Below are 16,823 nucleotides of genomic sequence, written 5' to 3'. Positions count from 1 at the left end.
CTTTTGACAGCTCTTTGGTCTTGCCCATGGTAGTAGTTGGTATCTGACTAGAGATGGCCCGAACTATCCGACGGCGAACAGTTCCCGGCGAACATAGCTTGTTCGCGTTCGCCTCTGCCGGGCGAACACATGCGATGTTCGGTCCGCCCCCTATACATCATCATTGAGCAAACTTTGACCCTGTACCTCACAGTCAGCAGACACATTCCAGCCAATCAGCAGCATACCCTCCCTCCCAGACCCTCCCACCTCCTGCACAGCATCCATTTTAGATTCATTCTGAAGCTGCAGTCTTAGTGAGAGGAGGGAGACTGTAACTGCTGCTGATTTAATTGGGAAATCGATAGCTAGGCTAGTGAATTCAGTGTCCACTCCAGTCCTGAAAGACTCATCTGATCTCTGCTGTAAGGACAGCGTCCTGACAGCACCCCAAAAAGCCCTTTTTAGGGCTGCAACATTAGTCTGCTTTTTTTTTTTCCTTTATATACATATTGCAGTTGCCTGGCCTGCCTGTGTGTGAGGAGCTGCAGGCCCACAGACTGTAGTGTGCCCACTGCCAGTGCTCACCCCTGTCATTCCGTGTGGCACAGGACTTTGCTTAAAAAAAGGCACTTAATTTTTACACTTTAATCTAAGGTTAGTTGCCTGCCAGTGTGTGTCAGGCTGACTTCCACTGACTGTAGTGTGCCCACTGCCAGTGCCCACCACTCATACCGGCTGGCACAGGACTTTGCATAAAAAAGGCATTTAATTTTTACACTTTAGTGTAATTTCAGCTGCTTGCCTGCTGCTAGTGTGTGTCAGGCCGACTTCAACTGACTGTAGTGTGCCCACTGCCAGTGCCCACCCCTGTCATCCCGTGTGGCACAGGACTTTGCTTAAAAAAAAGGCACTTAATTTTTACACTTTAATCTAAGGTTAGTTGCCTGCCAGTGTGTGTCAGGCTGACTTCCACTGACTGTAGTGTGCCCACTGCCAGTGCCCACCACTCATACCGGCTGGCACAGGACTTTGCATAAAAAAGGCATTTAATTTTTACACTTTAGTGTAATTTCAGCTGCTTGCCTGCTGCTAGTGTGTGTCAGGCCGACTTCAACTGACTGTAGTGTGCCCACTGCCAGTGCCCACCCCTGTCATCCCGTGTGGCACAGGACTTTGCTTAAAAAAAAGGCACTTCATTTTTACACTTTAATCTAAGGTTAGTTGCCTGCCAGTGTGTGTCAGGCCGACTTCAACTGACTGTAGTGTGCCCACTGCCAGTGCCCACCCCTGTCATCCCGAGTGGCACAGGACTTTGCTTAAAAAATAGGCACTTAATTTTTACACTTTAATCTAAGGTTAGTTGCCTGCCAGTGTGTGTCAGGCTGACTTCCACTGACTGTAGTGTGCCCACTGCCAGTGCCCACCACTCATACCGGCTGGCACAGGACTTTGCATAAAAAAGGCATTTAATTTTTACACTTTAGTGTAATTTCAGCTGCTTGCCTGCTGCTAGTGTGTGTCAGGCCGACTTCAACTGACTGTAGTGTGCCCACTGCCAGTGCCCACCCCTGTCATCCCGTGTGGCACAGGACTTTGCTTAAAAAAAAGGCACTTCATTTTTACACTTTAATCTAAGGTTAGTTGCCTGCCAGTGTGTGTCAGGCCGACTTCAACTGACTGTAGTGTGCCCACTGCCAGTGCCCACCCCTGTCATCCCGAGTGGCACAGGACTTTGCTTAAAAAATAGGCACTTAATTTTTACACTTTAATCTAAGGTTAGTTGCCTGCCAGTGTGTGTCAGGCTGACTTCCACTGACTGTAGTGTGCCCACTGCCAGTGCCCACCACTCATACCGGCTGGCACAGGACTTTGCTTAAAAAAGGCATTTAATTTTTACACTTTAATGTAATTTCAGCTGCTTGCCTGCTGCTAGTGTGTGTCAGGCCGACTTCAACTGACTGTAGTGTGCCCACTGCCAGTGCCCACCCCTGTCATACCGAGTGGCACAGGACTTTGCTTAAAAAATAGGCACTTAATTTTTACACTTTAATCTAAGGTTAGTTGCCTGCCAGTGTGTGTCAGGCTGACTTCCACTGACTGTAGTGTGCCCACTGCCAGTGCCCACCCCTGTCATACCGAGTGGCACAGGACTTTGCTTAAAAAATAGGCACTTAATTTTTACACTTTAATCTAAGGTTAGTTGCCTGCCAGTGTGTGTCAGGCTGACTTCCACTGACTGTAGTGTGCCCACTGCCAGTGCCCACCACTCATACCGGCTGGCACAGGACTTTGCTTAAAAAAGGCATTTAATTTTTACACTTTAATGTAATTTCAGCTGCTTGCCTGCTGCTAGTGTGTGTCAGGCCGACTTCAACTGACTGTAGTGTGCCCACTGCCAGTGCCCACCCCTGTCATCCCGTGTGGCACAGGACTTTGCTTAAAAAAAAGGCACTTAATTTTTACACTTTAATCTAAGGTTAGTTGCCTGCCAGTGTGTGTCAGGCTGACTTCCACTGACTGTAGTGTGCCCACTGCCAGTGCCCACCACTCATACCGGCTGGCACAGGACTTTGCATAAAAAAGGCATTTAATTTTTACACTTTAGTGTAATTTCAGCTGCTTGCCTGCTGCTAGTGTGTGTCAGGCCGACTTCAACTGACTGTAGTGTGCCCACTGCCAGTGCCCACCCCTGTCATCCCGTGTGGCACAGGACTTTGCTTAAAAAAAAGGCACTTCATTTTTACACTTTAATCTAAGGTTAGTTGCCTGCCAGTGTGTGTCAGGCTGACTTCAACTGACTGTAGTGTGCCCACTGCCAGTGCCCACCCCTGTCATCCCGAGTGGCACAGGACTTTGCTTAAAAAATAGGCACTTAATTTTTACACTTTAATCTAAGGTTAGTTGCCTGCCAGTGTGTGTCAGGCTGACTTCCACTGACTGTAGTGTGCCCACTGCCAGTGCCCACCACTCATACCGGCTGGCACAGGACTTTGCATAAAAAAGGCATTTAATTTTTACACTTTAGTGTAATTTCAGCTGCTTGCCTGCTGCTAGTGTGTGTCAGGCCGACTTCAACTGACTGTAGTGTGCCCACTGCCAGTGCCCACCCCTGTCATCCCGTGTGGCACAGGACTTTGCTTAAAAAAAAGGCACTTCATTTTTACACTTTAATCTAAGGTTAGTTGCCTGCCAGTGTGTGTCAGGCCGACTTCAACTGACTGTAGTGTGCCCACTGCCAGTGCCCACCCCTGTCATCCCGAGTGGCACAGGACTTTGCTTAAAAAATAGGCACTTAATTTTTACACTTTAATCTAAGGTTAGTTGCCTGCCAGTGTGTGTCAGGCTGACTTCCACTGACTGTAGTGTGCCCACTGCCAGTGCCCACCACTCATACCGGCTGGCACAGGACTTTGCTTAAAAAAGGCATTTAATTTTTACACTTTAATGTAATTTCAGCTGCTTGCCTGCTGCTAGTGTGTGTCAGGCCGACTTCAACTGACTGTAGTGTGCCCACTGCCAGTGCCCACCCCTGTCATACCGAGTGGCACAGGACTTTGCTTAAAAAATAGGCACTTAATTTTTACACTTTAATCTAAGGTTAGTTGCCTGCCAGTGTGTGTCAGGCTGACTTCCACTGACTGTAGTGTGCCCACTGCCAGTGCCCACCACTCATACCGGCTGGCACAGGACTTTGCATAAAAAAGGCATTTAATTTTTACACTTTAGTGTAATTTCAGCTGCTTGCCTGCTGCTAGTGTGTGTCAGGCCGACTTCAACTGACTGTAGTGTGCCCACTGCCAGTGCCAACCACTGATACCGGGTGGCACAGTAGCTTGCCGATAAATAAGGCATTTAATTTTTAGACAGTAGTCTAAATTCAGTTGCTTGCCTGCTGCCAGTGTGTGTCAGGCCCGCTTCCACTGACTGTAGTGTGCCCACTGCCAGTGCCAACCACTGATACCGGGTGGCACAGTAGCTTGCCGATAAATAAGGCATTTAATTTTTAGACAGTAGTCTAAATTCAGTTGCTTGCCTGCTGCCAGTGTGTGTCAGGCCCTCTTCCACTGACTGTAGTGTGCCCACTGCCAGTGCCAACCACTCATACCGGGTGGCACAGTAGCTTGCCGATAAATAAGGCATTTAATTTTTACACTTTAGTGTAATTTCAGTTGCTTGCCTGCTGCCAGTGTGTGTCAGGCCCGCTTCTACTGACTGTAGTGTGCCCACTGCCAGTGCCAACCACTGATACCATCTCCCCGTTCGAAAAATCTATTCAATAAATGGCACCCAGATTGGGGACGTTAGAGGGATTAAACTGATGAGAATAGTACTACAGAAAATACCACTCATATCGGGTGTGACAGTAAATTGCACGGCGCAGACGCAGTCACCGTGGATAAAAACAAAGGGGAGGGAGCCAGCGTTTTTTTAACCATCTCCCCGTTCGAAAAATCAATTCAATTGACCTTTCGGGGACCCTTGGTGTTGTACGTGGCTGGGTGGAGGAAGAAACCTTCAATGACATCACCGGGACGTGGCTAGCTTGGTATCCAACCTTGTGCAAATGGGGAGTTTGCGGTTGTGCAAATGAACTGTTTGCGGTGCATTAAAAGGGGAGTTTGGTCTGTCAATGTCTGTGATGCGGGCGTAACCCTTACACTACCTGATCGATACAACATCATACCTGATCGTATACACACACTGGATGTTTTAAAGCACGTTATTCCAAACAATTTAGGAATGTTAGTTGATTTATGCCCTTTATGGATTAAAACCCGACTCTGCGTCCACTACGTAATTTTCCATGGGAGTTTTGCCATAGATCCCCCTCCGGCATGCCACAGTCCAGGTGTTAGACCCCTTGAAACAACTTTCTCATCACTATTGTGGCCAGAAAGAGTCCCTGTGGGTTTTAAAATTCGCCTGTCTATTGAAGTCTATGGCGGTTCGCCCGGTTCGCCAGTTCGCGAACATTTGCGGAAGTTCTCGTTCGCTGTTCGCGAACTGAAAATTTTATGTTCGCGACATCACTATATCTGACTGACTGTGGGGTGGAGAGGGGTCTTTAAAGAGCTCAGACAGGTGCTACTAAGTTAGATTATTGAGTGGAGTAGAGGTGGACTTTTTAAAGGCGCAGTAACAGGTCTTTAAAAGCCAGAATTCTTGCTGTTTCTCAGGTGTTCAAATACTTATGTTCAGCAGTGCGAGACAAATACATTCTTTAGAAATCATACAATGTGATTTCTGTCTTTCAGAGTGGGAATGCACCTACAATGTGAATGTCAGACCCCTCCATGACTTCTAAGTGGGAGAACATGCAAAATCGCAGGGTGTTCAAATACTTCTGTTCCTCACTGTATGTACCCCCATAGTGCCTCTTGCTATGTAACCCATACTGTGATTTATGCTCTGTGCCCCCCATAGTGTCTCTTGCTCATACTGTGATTTATGCTTTGTGCCCCCTACTGTGCCTCCTGCTCTGTGTTCTCCACACTTCCTGCTGCTCTGTGCCCCATACTGTGTGTCATACTTTGGGCCCCCTCACTGTGCCTCTTCTCTGGGCCCTCATACTGTGTCTCGTGCTCTGTGTCCCCATACTGCACCTTCTGCTCTGTGCCCCATACTGTCTTGTCATACTTTGGGCCCCCTCACTGTGCCTCTTCTCCGTGCCCCATACTGTGCCTCATGCTTTGTGCCCTCATACTGTGCTGCATGCTCTGTGCATCAATACTGTACCTCTTCTCTGTACCCACACTGTGCCTCCTACTAAGTGTCCCTATACTGTGCCTCTTCTCTGTGCCATCAATGTGCGACATGGGCAAAACCCCTTTAATGTATTGCTAGGATTCTCTGTTTGGCGTTCTTTAAATCCTTTCTTCACCGACTCCCCTCCACCCATAGTGCCATTTCAGGCCCTGCACAAGGCATGACAGCACAGTGTATCAGAATTGTCCGGAGTGCTCCTTTAAAGGGGTTGTGTCACTTCAGTAAATGGCATTTATCACGTAGAGAAAGTTAATACAAGGCACTTACTAATGTATTGTGATTGTCCATATTGCCTCCTTTGCTGTCTGGATTCATTTTTCCATCACATTACACACTGCTCGTTTCCAGGTATTATGGCCACTGCTGCAGCGCAGATATGAGGCGGCCAGGATGGGAGCTTCTGCTCATGCCTATGTGAGTTCCAACGATCCCGGCCACCAGAGAGGCCGGTGCTTTTTCCTATAGTGTGCAAGCACGACCACCACCGCTGGATTACAGGGTGGTCGTAACCCCTAGATACAAGCGGCGTATAATGTCAGCAAAGGAGGCAATATGGAGAATCACAATACATTAGTAAGTGCCTTGTAGTAACTTTCTCTACGTGATAAATGCCACTCGCTGAAGTGAGAGACAGCCCCTTTAAGTATCTCCCTATCTGTGGTTGCAGTGAGACATATAAAGCTTGTCCTTACAATTCTTCTAAATATTAGTTATTTTGTAACCATTCTGATATCAGGTCTCTGCAATTTGCTCAAATTGTTCCGAGCTTTGGGAAAATGTGGGCGGCAGACACACCACAAGTGACGACGTGGGAACCCAACCTTACGCTGACTTCACTTCAAGCTGCTATTTGTTTCCTACACATTACACAATAAAAGAACGCTTAGATTAATTGCCGGTCGTTACATACCAGTTGTCATTTCCATTGTTGTAATTAGTGTTAATTTTAGTATCATTGCCTTCTCACGCTGAGCCTCATAATCATAAAAAACTGGTATGAGCCGTATTAGATGGGACTTGTCACCTCCGCTTATGCCTTTTACAGCAAGCAAGCCGCAAAGAGGGGGGTCCGCCTATTAGTCAGAGCGGAGGGCTGCTGACAACACCAGCCCTGGCACCGTAGACCGGCCAATCCATGTACGGTGCTGTCCACGGTTACTGATGAGCGGGAGGGGCAAGATTTGAATTCGCGATATTTCGCGAATATTTGGACGAATATTCGTCTTAAATTCGCGAATTTGAGAATTCGCGATCATTTTCTTGATTGCGAAAATCGGCAATGTAATATGCACGTAATGCGCGAGCAATACAGGCGTGGGTCACTTTTGATAAATTTTTCAAGCTGCTGGAACTTTCCTGAGACTGGAGAAGATGGTCGGCACGGCAGAACATTACAAATGCCTTTATATGCACATAGAGTGCTCCAATATATTCGCGATTGCGCAAATCAGAAATTAATGATGCGCATATTTTGGCGCAGTACGTGCAACTTCACATTTTAACAGGTCTGACTACATATTACTGATTGGTGCAGTAAGTATTGTGAACTTGTGACATCACAGCACTATGTCTGTAGCAGTGGCGTAGCTACCAGGGAAGCAGCTGACGAGGGGCCTGAGCTGACGAGGGGCCAGGAGCAGTAGTAAACAGTCTCGGACTGGCCACGCCCCCCCCCCACACTCACCTCACTGCTCTAGAATGTCCTCAGAGCAGAGCAGGGAGATAAGCCCCGCCCATCAGGGCTCAGTACAGTGTGCAACAGGGAGATCCTGTCTCCCCTCCCTCTCCTAACTATTGGTACAGCCCAGCTTCTGCTACAGAAACTGCTCTGTAGTCGGCAATAACAGGAGGGAGAGGGGAGACTGAATAGTGACAGGAAGTGCTGCAGAAGGAAGAGCCTGTGCCTGTCACTCTCAGGAGCCCATACATTCCAGGCTTATCCCTGCCAGCACTAGCTGTCCTGCATCTCATGTTCTTTGCCCCCCAGCTGCATTCATCTGCTGTCCTTTGCCCCCCTCCCCAAGTCCTGTGGGCTCCTGATGCCCCCATCCCTCTAGGCCCCCTACCCATCTGATGCCCTGTCCTCTAGGCCCCCTACCCATCTGATGCCCTGTCCTCTAGGCCCCCATCCCTCTAGGCCCCCTACTCATCTGATGCCCCAGTCCCCTGGGCGCCTACTCATCTGATGTCCTGTCCTCTAGGCCCCCTACTCATCTGATGCCCTGTCCTCTAGGCCCCCTACCCATCTGATGCCCTGTCCTCTAGGCCCCCTACCCCATCTGATGCCCTAGTCCCCTGGAGCCCCTACTCATCTGATGCCCCCAGCCCTCTAGTCATCTGATGCCCTGTCCTCTAGGCCCCCTACCCATCTGAGGCCCCCATCCCTCTAGGCCCCCTACTCATCTGATGCCCCAGTCCCCTGGGCGCCTACTCATCTGATGCCCTGTCCTCTAGGCCCCCTACCCATCTGATGCTCCAGTCCCCTGGAGCCCCTACTCATCTGATGCCCCCAGCCCTCTAGGCCCCCTACTCATCTGATGCTCTGTCCTCTAGGCCCCCTACCCATCTGATGCCCCAGCCCCTGGAGCCCCTCCTCATCTGATCCCCCCAGCCCTCTAGGCCCCCTACCCATCTGATGCCCCAGTACCCTGGGCGCCTATGTGCTGCTTGGGGACACACCGTTATGAGGCCGGTCATCTGACCCCCATCCACCCAAACGTTTACAGAATGGGGACTGGACGATCAGAGAGCGGACCAGCGGGGAGCAGGCGAGTACGGTTTTTTCCACAACTGTACAATGCGCTGCAAGTTCACATCATATTTTTGTCCCACATGTAACATACAATGTACGTGTGGAGAAAAGGATGCAAATGCCCAGTATACCACCCTTCTCCATCCTGCATAGTCCAGTATAAACATATATATGTTAAACAGATCTGTATTTCCTTTTTTTTTTTTACAATGGAAGCCTATGATGACGCTGTGTAATGTATAAGTAATGTGTATATGCTTAACCTGGGGTAAAAAGCTGATGTAAATACAGCCTATGGGCCAGTTCACATTGAGTTTTTTGGCGCTGATTTTGGAGCATTTCTGCCGCAAAGTCCGCTCCAGAAAACATCTCAAAACAACCTTCCATTCACTTCAATGGGATGCAGCACTTGCTTTTTTTTTACACATATAAAAAAGAAGTGTGGAAAAAGAAGCAGAGCACCCTATCTTGGGGCAGAATCGGCATTAAATCTCCCATTGAAATAAATGGAAAGCAGAAAAAAAAATCCATGTCAGTCCATTCAGTTTTTGTGCATTTTTCGGTGCAGTTTTTGGCACAGATCTTTAAAATCCTCAAGCCCTGAAAAAAAAAAAAGTACTGGATATTCCGTACTGATTTTTTAAACATGTTTCTCAAAGTATCAGGAAAGCAGGGAAAGCAGCTGTATCTGGCCTTGGGAGCAGTACTAAATAATTTTGTTGCCAGGCCCCCTTAACATGTGGTAACATTGGTACCTGGCCTCCTTAATTCATGAAAGGAAGGGCCCACCAGCCCGATTAATATGGTGCTGCATAGACCAAACAGAAGGACCAGAAGGAGAGGAAGGCATGGCAGCCTTGTGAAGGTATGTGCCCTGCCTCATTGCAGAGAGAGGGCATCCTGCAGGTTCAGGGCACGTGGGCAAGGCAGCTGAGAGAGGAGAGGTATGTGTTAGGCCTCATGCACACGACCGTTGTTTTTGTCCGCATCCGAGCCGCAGTTTTTGCGGCTCGGATGCGGACCCATTCACTTCAATGGGGCCGCAAAAGATGCAGACAGCACTCCGTGTGCTGTCCGCATCCGTTGCTCTGTTCCGTAGCCCCGCAAAAAAAATAATAACATGTCCTATTCTTGTCCGTTTTGCATTTCTACAATGGGCCGCCCGTTCCGTTCTGCAAATTGCGGAAGGCACACGGGCAGCTTCCTTTTTTTGCGGATACGCAATTTGCGGACCGCAAAAAAACGGAACGGTGGTGTTACCATTCCTACACCCTGCTACTATCGCTAATGGTGTAACCCAAATGTTATCTGTGTATTTCTGTCCAGCTCCTCTACATGGTGCAATGATATCTTTATGCACCTGTTCATTACATGTAATTTGCCTGGTTCACCAGCAGGTGGCAGTGCGAATGGCAGAGCTATCCTTAGATGGAATGGAACTTACCATTCCATTCTCTGCCTTTGGACTGAAGTGGGCCAGTCCTGCTTCCTGCCAAAAGGGTGGGTCAGAAGTTAGAGTTAGGGCTTGTTCACACGACCGTAAGTATTTTGCTGTCCGCAAAAACGGATCCGCGAAAAATACTGATGTGTGCATTCCGTATTTTTTGGAACGGACATGCTGGCCCTTCATAGAACAGTACTATCCTTGTCCGTAATGCGGACAATAATAAGACATGTTCTATTTTTTTGCGGAACGGAAATATGGGCATACGGAAATGGAATGCTCACGGAGTACATTACGTTTTTTTTGCGGACCCATTGAAATGAATGGTTCCGTATACGGTCCGCAAATAAAGTAGAACGGAAACTGAAAAAATATACGGTTGTGTGAATGAGCCCTTAGTTCTAGACAGGAGGAGTGTGAGCACCCTAAGCTCTGCTGGCTATGAAGAAAGATGTCTGGAAGCCAATAGGGCCAGAGGAAATTCTTCTTCGGCCACCACAAGAGAAATCAGCAAGAGGAAGAGTACTTTGGCTGAAGATACGGTATTTTCTGGCGTATAAGATGACTGGGCGCATAAGACGACCCCCAACTTTTCCATTTAAAATATAGGGTTTGGGCTATACTCGCCTTTTAAGACTACCCCTGCCTGCCCAGCCCTCCCTGTCTCCAAGACGATCTTCTCCAGTCCAGAGAACTGACCAAGGCAGCCAGGGCTTCAGTAGAGTCCTGGCTGCCATGGTAACCTATCTTTTTCTTTTCACATTCCCAGTTTCCCACATAGGTACTACTAGGGGCTGGGAAAAGATGGTGGGTCTATTGCCATGGGGGATCTGTGGATGGGGGGAGCAGGCGCGTGACATCAGTGAGTGAGCGCCGCCCGCACTGCCTGTTACCCGAGCTGAGAATAAGGTAGTAAAGAGATGAGCGCTGATTTAAAGTTAATGTTACAGATTACAGTTTATAAATGTATACTCCTGTGAGCGGCAGGGCCCTGTATATTCTAACCCCCAGACAAGCGTCCCCGTCACCATGGGAACGCCTGGGGTTAGAATATACCATCGGATCTGAGTATGCCTGGTGTATAAGATGACCCCCGACTTTTGAAAAGAATTTCTAGTGTTAGAAAGTCTTATACGCTGGAAAATACAGTAAGTTTTACTGAGTGTCAGGAGGGGAATAACAGTCGACGGCACCCCATCCAAGGACACCAGAACAGTCCTAATGTACAGTAACCAGACTTAAGCAGAATTTAGTGCAGCTTAAAGAAAGAAAGCAAAGTATTTAACCAAGCCTGTCAGTACAGCAGAGAGAGAGAAAGCAAGTTATTGAAGAAGCCTTCCAGTTTATGCCAAAGCCTGCTGGGATCATTTTGATGATCATTTATTCAAGTAAAGCTGCTGTTCAACTACATACAAGGTTTGGACTCAATCTATCTTTTTCAAATCCCTCAATTATTCCCTTTTTTTGTTGCTTCGGAGCCAAAGCATGGGGGCCAGCAGTAACCAGGTAGGGGCACCGTGAAATATAAAGAGACATTTAGGCCGCACTGTTACACCACTTGGCATTTCCTGTTACACCTGGGTCGCGATAGAGGGCCCTGGAGGGGCGACACCCGTTGCATTAGGCCAGTGCAGTTTCTAGGTAAAATTTCTCTCAGGGCGAGTGTCAAAAAAACTCCCCCCCCCCCCACCCCATCAAAACTGCTCAATGAAATCATATCAGAAGAGTACTTGCAACCGTCTCACCATATATTTATTTTTTTAGAGCACACAAGATTTATTTAGAGCAAAAGAAAATCATAAATTACTGCTAAAAGTCCTAGGCAGAGTGATAGAGAAGAACTGCAGTATAAAGGAAGGCAATGCCCTTAGAACAGTAGTCATGAAATACAATCATCAATAATGTGCAAAACCAAAAAACTGTCATGTTAGCATTGAATAACTAACTAAAACCCAATCACAGCAGGTCTCAAATAATACACGCAAGTAAATGTACAAAAACCAAGTAACATATAAAACCAGTTTCAAAGCATAGATGGCAAGGCTCATATGGAAGAATGCAGGGAATGCTTCAAAACCGACTGAATTTTGAGAAAGCAATGATGCACACCTCTTGCCTGATAAAGTGCTTTGTGATACAGGAGAATGGCATTAACCAACCAGACCAACCAGATGGAAAAAGTTTTATGAAAAATCCACCTTTCTAGACTTTGCAGCTGCAAAAGCATCTATAGCTGCTGAATAGTCTAGCTTTTCAGCTAGTTCACTTTCAATGGAAAGAATTGCAAGGGATGATAACCTTTCATCAGTCATTGTGGTACGTAGATATGTTTTTATCAATTTAAGTTTGCTGAAGCTCCTTTCACTACTTGCAACGGTAATGGGAATAGTCAGCAAAATCCTCATTGCAATCCATATATTTCTGTAAAGATCATGTGACTGTGTGTAATTTATGAGTTCCAAAACTTCCAAAGGTGTAATTGAAGATTGGGAAATCATTGGCTGAATTTGTTTCAGCTCTTCAAACAATTGTTGCCCATCGATGTCACTCTGTTTCCCTTCAAGGTCTACCCCTGTAGGCTGGGTTAAAATGTCTTCTAATGTCTTGCACATATTTTGTAGTGTTTCTTTTTCTGGCAAACTCATAATGTTGTACAAAAAGCCCCACAGTTGATTGTGTTTAGATAGCTGGGAGAAACGCCTTTCCAATGAAACAGTCATGTTGTCTATCAAGGGATAAAAAACTGATATTTTGAAATGCTCTTCTGCATCAGTAATAGTTTCATCTTGACTCTCATAGGTAAACAATCTTTTTTTCTTGCTAGGTCTTTTTCTTGTCATATATTGTGCTTCAATGCCCAAGGCCAAGGCTATTTCTATGGCAGCAATCTTTGCAGATTCGTATCCAGAATCCCGAAATTTCTTGACAAATGCAGTACAATTTTGTAACAAATTATTACAACGAGTTATTTCCATGTCTCTGGACTGCATGGATTTACTCACAATGTGTACCTGAAAGAGAAGATCATACCATATGATAAGAGTGACAATGAAGCTGAAGTCCTCCATCATTGCAGAAAGAGATCTTGCTTCTGAAGCAAGAGTGTGATCATCAAGATTTTCTTCTAAGTCTAAGAGAGCATCATGAATTTCGACATATTGATATCTTACTGCTTTTAAGCTCTCGACTCGACATTCCCAACGTGTAGCACACACTTTCTTCAGGGTGAGATGCTTGACATGATCACTAATAATACACCACCGTTTAGAAGATGAGGCAAATAGTGTGTAAAGTCTCTGCAAAACACCAAACAGATTGACAGATTTCACTGATGACTTTGAAGCATCACCAGTAACTAAATTTAAACTATGACAACCGCATGGGTTGAAAAATGCCCGAGGGTACTGTTGTAAGATTCTTGACTGTACTCCTTTGTTCATGCCAACCATGTTGGCACCGTTGTCGTATCCTTGTCCTCGGCAATTGTTCATATCCAGGCTGCATTTAGAAATTTCCTCTAAAAGGAGGCTAGCAAGACCTTTACCAGATGTGTCACTAGCAGGGCGATAGCCAATAAAGTGCTCCCTTATTGCAACATGTTCACTATCAATGTCAACAAACCGTAAGGTGTACGATAGTTGCTCTGTATGACTCGCATCCTGTGTGCAGTCTAACATCACAGAAAAGTACTTAGCTTTTTTGGCTTTTTCTAAAATGCAGTTTTTCACCTGAGAGGCCATTAATTTGATTATTTCGTTTTGGATTATATTTCCACAGTAATGTGCATGGACTTCTTTTGAGGTAACTCGTTTTAAGTGATCTCGCATTACTGGTTCAAACTTGCCAAGAAGCTGGATAAGCCCAAGAAAAAGTCCATTATTTGGTGTATACAATTTATTTGATGAGCCCCGAAAAGCTAAATTATTAGTTGCCAAATATACAGTTACTGCTATAATTCTTTCCAACACTTCTCTCCAGCGATTGCGTTCTTGTGTAATCTGGGCTTGCAAATCTGTATCAATGCCTGCATTTTTTTTAAGGCTGTTCTCTGCATCAATCCACAAATGACGTGCTTTTATATGTGCACTAGATAATTCATGAGATGAAATGTAATCACCAACATGTTTCCAGTTGTTAATGCCTTCAGTTCCAAGTTTAGATTTTGGATTAGGATCAAACAATTTACAGCAAAAGCAGTAAACTCTGTCTGCGGAAACAGTGTACTGAAGCCATCGCCTAAGTACCTGCTCCTTGTTTGGTAGCACAACGTAACCATAGAATGATGAAAAATGACGGTTGTCCCTGTTTTGTGGGTACACAAAATTTGAAGCAGGTAAGGGCTGTGGTCCTTGCAAGACAATGTGGTCTCGCATACGACTGTTCATTGATTTTGGCCATAATGAAATATCTTGTTTGGGGAAAGCTGTCTTATTTTGTGAACTTTGTGGGAGTTCAGGTGCTTCTACAGAATCCCTTTCTTCAACACTACTTTCTGGTTGAGGACAGGACAATGCATCTATGTTTTCTGGTTCAGATTGCTCAGTTTCTGATGGAAATTCTGGGCCACATATTTCAGGTTCAGGTGTAGAGAGCACACTACTTGATGTCTGCTGCACATGTCCAGATGAAGTACCATGTTCTTGAAGTGACAAAGTGGTCTGACCTTCAGAATCTTTTGGTGCAGTTTCAGTAGAAAGATTCTGTTGATTTTGATTAGCTGCTGGACTTTCCTTCTGCAAGAACATAGCCATGAATTTAGCACCTTTCTCATCTTCACTCTTCTCTTTCTGTTTCCTTTTGCGGAATTGTGCGCCTGAAGGCTTAGGCGGTGGCATTTTGAATGGTCTTGCAAAGAGAAAAACACAATAAAATTGTATAAAAGAATTAGGTACTTAGGTAAAGTTCTAATGTAGTTGCTACTTACATACTAAGAATGTAGTATGCCTGGTAGGACTACCGAGATTCGCCAGCTTTCCTTGTCCAGATGGAAAGCCTTTCGAAGTCTATTTAAATCTGTATTGCCACCTGGGTAGCTGCTGAAAAAATGTAATTTTCTTAGTGAAGTGATGGTCAGAAGCAGACATTACAGGATAAGGGAAGTTGTGAACCATCCAATGTAAGTGTCCCATGAAGATCCATACAGAAGCCTAACAAGAACTCCAGATTTCTCCATTGTAGTGAAAACATTACTTATTTTCCATCTTGTACCAACTTCTGCACTTGGGTATTTTTCACACAAACTGTGCGTAATCGCATACTTCGTGACGCGTTTTTGATTCTGCATTTTTTACCTATGTTTGCATTTTTATGTTACTGAATGAAGAGAAACTGCCTCATCATTGAATTACATTTTGGCCGTGGAGAAAACAGGAATTTCAAAAACTAAAAAAAAAATAAAAATGAATGCAAAAAGCCCATAGACATGCATTTTGTGAATGCCTGTTACAGGGTTGCGTCTTATGTTTGTCTTCATCTGCAGTGTTATTGTCAAGAATATAATCCCAATTTGGATATCCAGTCATGTTTGTTTATTGTTGCTTGCAAAATTATAAAGAAAAGAAGACGCTTCCATGTACAAAATGTTCTTTCGTGATCACAGAGTCCTTAAAGAAATCGGATCTTAGTCATGGAGCCACGCTGTCATTGGAAGTCTTCGGCCCACAGTGCATCAATAGTCGTACTGAGACACCAGGGTACTTCATTAAAAATAGATCAAATATAATATAGTAAACAAAATAGCTAAACTCGCCAAGAAGTGAGTACTCAGCATACGTCGCATCTGCTTTTATAATGACAACGCAGGGACCCGAGCAGTGACTATTCTACTACATGGGGCCCCACTCACTTAGTATAATCTTGATGACTTGCCTAATGTGTAACACAGTACACTAACTAGGCGCTAGGCATAATAAAAAAAAAAATCTTTCATCCAGCCCTGGGCAGCTGGGCCCTGTAGGCTTACCTCCTTATTTATTACTTTACTTTAGGCTAGCATTTATAGCAGCCACACAGACAGCCAACAGTCAAGTCCCATGTGAGGTAGGAGGTTGAAGGCAGGCCTGGAGAACGGGCTCAGCGTGACTACTATGTAACGTGCCCGCGCCGCCTGCTTCATTCATAAAGTCGGCGGCGTGCGTGTGACGTAGTGAGTCACGCTGCGCTCGCCCGTCCTCCCTCCTGCCTGCGGCGCCTCCTCCCTGAGCTCCCTATCCAGCCGGTACCCTACAGCAGTGAGCAGCGGCAACTCTAGGAGCAATATATAGGGGGGGGGGGGCACAGAAGATACACAGTCAAAAATGAGGGGGCACTAATAATTTTCACCAGTTAATCATACTGAAAAAAACTAAATAAGTATATATAAATAAGATAAAATTCGAGAGTATTGCGATATGCAGAGATAGCTTTTTATTCATTTATTTATTTTATTGATACACCATGCTGTACAGTATATACAGGATGTACAGGATTATAATATATGCTGTACAGCATGGTGTATGAACTATGCTGTATATTGGCATGGTGTATGGATTATATGTACATTGTATAGCATGGTGTATGAATTATACTGTATATTGTATGGCATAGTGCAAGGATTACTGTATACTGTACATAAATGTATGAAGGTTACACCATGCCGGACAATATAACCTCTGTGCCATGCTGTACAATAAACAGTATAACCCCTACACAGTGTAGCGGTATACTGTATATTGTGTGGCACAGTGTAGGCTATATGTGTATAACATAAACATACTCCACATGAAAACTTACAGTTACTTGGCTTGGACCTTGGGGATCTCGGGACACCACTTCGGCTGGGGGGCAACGTCTAAGAACATGCCGTCCACTGGGCAGTATGTTTGTTTGGTTCTTCCTCTT

The 16,823-nt window shown here is 45.6% G+C and overlaps 1 protein-coding gene across 1 annotated transcript; it reads right to left on the bottom strand.

Moving 5' to 3' along the window:
* Window positions 1-12,127: 12,127 nt before the first annotated feature.
* On the bottom strand, window positions 12,128-14,779 carry LOC120994034 (52 kDa repressor of the inhibitor of the protein kinase-like). The gene is made up of 3 exons (XM_040422496.1): window positions 14,608-14,779; window positions 13,712-13,860; window positions 12,128-13,207 (listed from the first exon to the last, which is right to left on the bottom strand). The coding sequence occupies exons 1-3, from the start codon at window positions 14,777-14,779 to the stop codon at window positions 12,128-12,130; spliced, it is 1,401 nt and encodes a 466-aa protein (XP_040278430.1).
* Between the last annotated feature and the right edge of the window lie 2,044 nt (window positions 14,780-16,823).

Source organism: Bufo bufo, chromosome 3, assembly GCF_905171765.1.
Source record: "Bufo bufo chromosome 3, aBufBuf1.1, whole genome shotgun sequence".
Taxonomy (NCBI): Eukaryota; Metazoa; Chordata; class Amphibia; order Anura; family Bufonidae; genus Bufo; species Bufo bufo.
Note: the sequence above shows the minus strand (reverse complement) of the source record. Positions and strands in the feature narration are given on the sequence as shown.

Coding starts and splice junctions, on each gene's coding strand:
- LOC120994034 (XM_040422496.1), bottom strand. CDS start 14,779: ATGCCACCGCCTAAGCCTTCAGGCGCACAATTCCGCAAAAGGAAACAG. Junction 13,861..14,607: donor TGCACCAAAAGATTCTGAAG/GTCAGACCACTT, acceptor CTAATAATTTAG/CTTTTCGGGGCTCATCAAAT. Junction 13,208..13,711: donor ATGCACATTACTGTGGAAAT/ATAATCCAAAAC, acceptor TCATCTTCTAAA/CGGTGGTGTATTATTAGTGA.